This window comes from Nicotiana tabacum, chromosome 5 (assembly GCF_000715075.1).
Source record: "Nicotiana tabacum cultivar K326 chromosome 5, ASM71507v2, whole genome shotgun sequence".
NCBI lineage: Eukaryota > Viridiplantae > Streptophyta > Magnoliopsida > Solanales > Solanaceae > Nicotiana > Nicotiana tabacum.
Genome location: NC_134084.1, coordinates 116,139,444 through 116,145,165, shown reverse-complemented (window position 1 = coordinate 116,145,165; position 5,722 = coordinate 116,139,444). Strand labels below are relative to the sequence as shown.

General features: G+C 32.0%; 1 protein-coding gene across 1 annotated transcript; it reads left to right on the top strand.

Annotated features, from left to right (window-relative positions):
• Nucleotides 1–3,381: 3,381 nt before the first annotated feature.
• On the top strand, nucleotides 3,382–5,425 carry LOC107828115 (WAT1-related protein At5g07050-like). Its single transcript, XM_016655375.2, has 6 exons — nucleotides 3,382–3,685; nucleotides 3,780–3,959; nucleotides 4,045–4,294; nucleotides 4,417–4,575; nucleotides 4,674–4,825; nucleotides 4,916–5,425. The coding sequence occupies exons 1-6, from the start codon at nucleotides 3,480–3,482 to the stop codon at nucleotides 5,136–5,138; spliced, it is 1,170 nt and encodes a 389-aa protein (XP_016510861.1). The 5' UTR covers nucleotides 3,382–3,479; the 3' UTR covers nucleotides 5,139–5,425.
• The last annotated feature ends 297 nt before the right edge of the window (nucleotides 5,426–5,722 follow it).

Here is a 5,722-nt window from a genome sequence, read left to right as displayed (position 1 = left end):
AGTGAGATTGCTGTTTTCTTGCTCATCAGGCGATCCGAGGTAGTCCTGCAGGCATCCGCAGGCCTTGGCACGTCTCCTTCTATCTACTATTCTTGTTTCTTTCATGTATTTCTAGAGACAGTATTGTATTTATTTCTTTCAGACCTTTATTTGTAGTACTCCTAGACAGTCTGTGAAGTTGTGACACCAGTCTTGGGTAGATTTGTTATGGTTTGGTATTAGCAGTATTATTAAATCTCTACAATGTAGTCTTCCGCTTATTCAATTCTGTTGTTATCTAATTGTTGGCTCTTAACCGTTATCGGATTAAAAATGAAAATAAGGTAGATAGTTCAGTTAGTTGGCTTGTGTAGCTTTCACTAGTAGGCGCCATCACGACTTCCGAGGGTGGAAAATTCGGGTCATGACAGAATTGAACCTTTAGGATATGAGTTGGACTTTTAGTTTATGTATTGAAATTTTAGTTTATAAATTGGAATTTTAGTTTATAAATTGAAATTTTAGGATATGACTTGAACTTTTGTGGATATGAGTTGAACCTTTAGGATATGAATTGGACTTTTAGTTTATGTATTGGAATTTTAGTTTATAAATTAAAATTTTAGGATATGACTTGAACTTTTGTGGATATGAGTTGAACCTTTAGGATATGAATTGAACCTTTAAGATATTAGTTTATGTATTGGAATTTTAGTTTATAAATTGAAATTTTAGGATATGACTTGAACTTTTGTGGATATGAGTTGAGCCTTTAGGATATGAATTGAACCTTTAGGATATTAGTTTATGTATTGGAATTTTAGTTTATAAATTGAAATTTTAGGATATGACTTGAACTTTTATGGATATGAGTTGAACCTTTAGGATATTAATTGAACCTTTAGGATATGAGTTGGACTTTTAGTTTATGTATTGAAATTTTAGTTTATAAATTGAAATTTTAGGATATGACTTGAACTTTTATGGATATGAGTTGAACCTTTAGGATATGAATTGAACCTTTAGGATATGAATTGGACTTTTAGTTTATGTATCGGAATTTTAGTTTATAAATTGAAATTTTAGGATACGACTTGAACTTTTGTGGATATGAGTTGAACCTTTAGGATATGAATTGAACCTTTAGGATATTAGTTTATGTATTGGAATTTTAGTTTATAAATTGAAATTTTTGGATATGACTTGAACTTTTGTGTATATGAGTTGAACCTTTAGGGTATGAATTGAACCTTTAGGATATTAGTTTATGTATTGGAATTTTAGTTTATAAATTGAAATTTTAGAATATGACTTGAACTTTTGTGGATATGAGTTGAACCTTTAGGAAATGAATTGAACCTTTAGGATATTGGTTTATGTATTGGAATTTTAGTTTATAAATTGAAATTTTAGGATATGACTTGAACTTTTTAGGATATGACTTGAACTTTTGTGGATATGCGTTGAACCTTTAGGATATGAATTGAAATTTTTGGTTTATGTATTGGAATTTTAGTTTATAAATTGAAATTTTAGGATATGACTTGAACTTTTGTGGATATGAGTTGAACCTTTAGGATATGAATTGAAATTTTTGTGTATGAATTGAACTTTTAGGATATGAATTGAAATTTTTGTGTATGAATTGAACTTTTAGGATATGAATTGAGCCTTTAGGATATGAATTGAACTTTTGTGGATATGAATTGAAATTTAGGATTACGGGAGGATTTTGTAGAAGGGGTTGATGACTTTATTAGACATGCAATGGAACTTCCACCAAGAATAACTTAGACACAGTACCTGGCATAATGTGCCTTTAATTGTTGTTCTCATTAGCGATAATGATGATGAGAAAGCAATGGCATGTGTTTCAAACAGTGATGGTGTAGGTAGGAATTTAACATTTCCTAAGTAGATTAAAGAAAATGTTATAGAGGAATTCTCTACTTCATTTTCCAAGAGGAAGTAGAGAATTCCTCTATAACCTTTTCTTTTATCTACTTAGGAAATGTTAAATTCCTACCTACACCATCACTGTTTGAAACACATGTCATTGCCTTCTCATCATCATTGTCGCTAATGAGAACAACAATTGATCAAAGACACGCCCTGTCGGGTACTGTATCCAAGTTACTCTCTGTATCTAAGTTCATCTCGAGTAATAGTACCACGAGGATAATTACCAAAGCCACCAGACAACTTTATGATGCCAATGAAGTAAAATGAGTTATTCAATGAGACTCGTATTGTAAAGAAGAAGAAAGAGACTGATCCAGAAAGGTGGGTCAAGGGTCGAGCCTCGACTATACATGTAAGTTTTTTACTTTTCATTAAGTATTTTGATTTACTTTTATATAAATTTTGAAATACTAATTCAATATAATTTTTCTTATAGGTTCGCTTCACAGCTGATGTGGGGGAATTCATACGCAGTCAGCCACCTAATGAGTTGGGCGAGACAATCCAACTTTCGGACGAGGATGCTGATTGAACACTCTTTGAGTACTTTATATACTTTGAACTAGACAATAGAACCAGTTTTAGAATGGGCTTGTAAAAAGCGTTAACTTAGTTTTGTTAGCTTAATGTGTTATAGAACTTTATACTTTGTTGCTTTTTATTGTTGTTGTTGTTGTTGTTTATTGTTGTTGTTGTTGTTGGCATAAAATGCCTGTTTAGGATTTTTGGTAAGCTGGCAGGTGGTGTAGCTGCCAAAACAGGCAGTTTCTGCCAAAAATATACCAAGAAAAGCGACCAACTTTGGTTGCTTTTTCCTTAAAAAAAATAATTTTCTGGGCAATAGCGACCAACCTAGGTCGCTATTTAACCCAGATTTCTCAAAAGCGACCAACTTTGGTCGCTATTCTATTTAAAAAAAATAATTTCTGGAAATATAGCGACCAAAGTTGGTCGCTTATAATTAAAAAAAATTATTTCTTGAAGTTAGCGACCAACTATGGTCGCTTATTTTTAAAAAAATAAAAAAATTAATAAAAAAGCGACCAATCTTGGTCTCTATTTTCCAGATTTTAAAATATAATATTTGGATTAGAGACCAAATTGGTCGCTTTTTTATGATTAACAATAAATAAATAAATAACGTATTTTACATTTAGAGACTAACTTTGGTCGCCAAAATTATATTATTAAAATAATAAAGCGACCAAAGTTGGTCGCTATAATCTTTACCCGGAATATTTGATCTTTTTACCTTAGAGACCAAAGTTGGTTGCTAATTAGCGACCAACTTTGATCCCTAAAATAAAGGGACCAACAATATTGCGACCAGACATGTTTGGTCACTTTTTGTGATCGCTTTTTACCGGATTTCTAGTAGTGGTCCTTTAGTGCCTTGGCTCCTGTTGTCTATAAATATGTTGCATGTCTCACTTCTTTTCCTTGGGAAAAACACAAATCTCCTCTTATTAGAGTGTTTTCTTCGCTTTTCACTTGATCAGTTCTTTATTCTCTTCTCTTAAATAATTAAAAATAAAATAATGGAAGGAAAAGGAGAATGTGGTTGCAGTTTTTTTCAAAGGGCTAAGCCTTATATAGCCATGATTTCCTTGCAATTTGGGTATGCAGGAATGAATATTATTACAAAAGTTTCTCTTAATAGGGGAATGAGTCATTATGTTCTGGTTGTCTATAGGCATGCTTTTGCTACTGCAGTTATTGCTCCCTTTGCTCTTATTCTTGAAAGGTAAAATTACGCACAAAAATAAGAATTTTTGAAGCTTTTGTTACAAGTCTTGAAAGAGTAGCAAAAACTGACAAGTCTTTAAATTTGTTGACAGAAAAATTAGGCCAAAGATGTCACTCATGATGTTCTTGCAAATATTTGTATTGGGTCTTTTGGGACCAGTGATTGATCAAAATTTTTACTACGCTGGACTCAAATATACACCCCCAACATTTTCATGTGCTATGAGCAACATGCTACCTGCTATGACATTTGTCATGGCAGTGATCTGCAGGTATACATAATTAATACTATATATTATTTTTTCTTCTTTCTTTACTTCTTCAAGTTTTGGACTTATTGATAAGGTTTATTTTTAGGATGGAGAAAGTTGACATAAAGAAAGTTAGATGCCAAGCAAAAGTGTTGGGAACAATAGTAACAGTAGCTGGAGCCATGTTAATGACATTGTACAAAGGCCATGTTGTTAACTTGTTATGGTCAAATCACACTACTATTAATTCTAGTGTACAAGAAACCAGTGGAGCTAATTCTGATAAAGATTGGTTTAAAGGTTCAATTCTCCTCATTTTTGCAACTCTTGCTTGGGCTTCTTTCTTCATTCTTCAGGTGTGTAATAGTACACTTATGTATACTTAATTCCCATTTTTTTCATTTTCTCTTTTCAACAATTTCCAGAAAAAATCTTTTTTATTTTTGGTTTCCTAAATGGTGATTTAATATTTGTGCAGAATATCGCAATGAGGAAATACACAGCTCCACTTTCTCTAACTGCACTTGTTTGCTTTATGGGAACCTTACAATCTATAGCAGTCACATTTGTAATGGAGCACAAGCCTTCTGTTTGGACTATTGGATTTGACATGAATCTATTAGCTGCTGCCTATGCAGTAAGTTTAATTTCTTTCCTTTCAATTTGGACTACTATTGATTTTGTCAAAATAATATATAAGAATTAATGATGAATAACAAAATATTTAATTTTCAGGGAATAGTATCATCAAGTATAGCATACTATGTACAAGGTGTTGTAATGGAGAAAAGAGGACCTGTTTTTGTGACTGCTTTTAGTCCTTTAATGATGATTATTGTTGCAACTATGGGCTCTTTCATTCTTGCTGAAAAAATCTATATTGGAGGGTAATTTCAATATCTCTCAACATTTTATCTTTTCTGGTTTTATTTTCATTTAGTAAACTGAATATTAATTATTTTCTCTTTTGGGTTCAGAATTCTTGGGGCAGTGCTCATAGTGGCAGGGCTATACTCAGTTCTATGGGGAAAATACAAGGAGTACAAAGAGAAGGAAATTGAGGAGGCAATAATTCCTGAAGCAGTGAAGGGAGTTAACGGAAATAATCAAATGATGATTCTTCCAGATAATGAAGCAATTAATGATATAGAAATGCAAAAAAATAGTGATGCAAACAAAATCCAAACTCCAATTAATTAGTGTACCAATGCCACAGCCCCCCATGTTAGCTAGGGAAGCACCAAAAGCTTAATTTTTGGTTGAGGAATTATTAGAAGCAAAAAAGAACAGACGAAAGATGGGAATTTTTGCCTTTTTCATTTAATTCTTTTTCCTGTTGTTTTTTTTTTCTTTTTCTGGGGAGGTACTTTGAGTTTTTTTTTTTGTTGTTTTTTTTAATCTTTTAACTGCCTGGTAAATTAAAAAGGCTCTATGTAACATTTGGTGTTAGTTAGTAATATATTTTTGAAGACTTTTTTCTTGGACAATATTGAAATAGCATGGAGATGTTCCTATTTTGTACGTACCTCAATGATTATCAAAAATCATTCATATGTGTTGCCAATTAACTTACTGACGTCCGATTCATATTCCACTCAGTTAGTGACTCCCTATGATTTTATTTCTAGGACTAGGACGATCATCTTATACTATAAGAATTTCTTCTTTTAGCAAGCCCTTAACATGATTGCCTAGGCATTTCAATTATTCGATACTAAAATAGAATTTTCTATTTAAATGAATTAAAGTTGGTAACTGGATAAGTTGCTTATAACAAGTTCTTG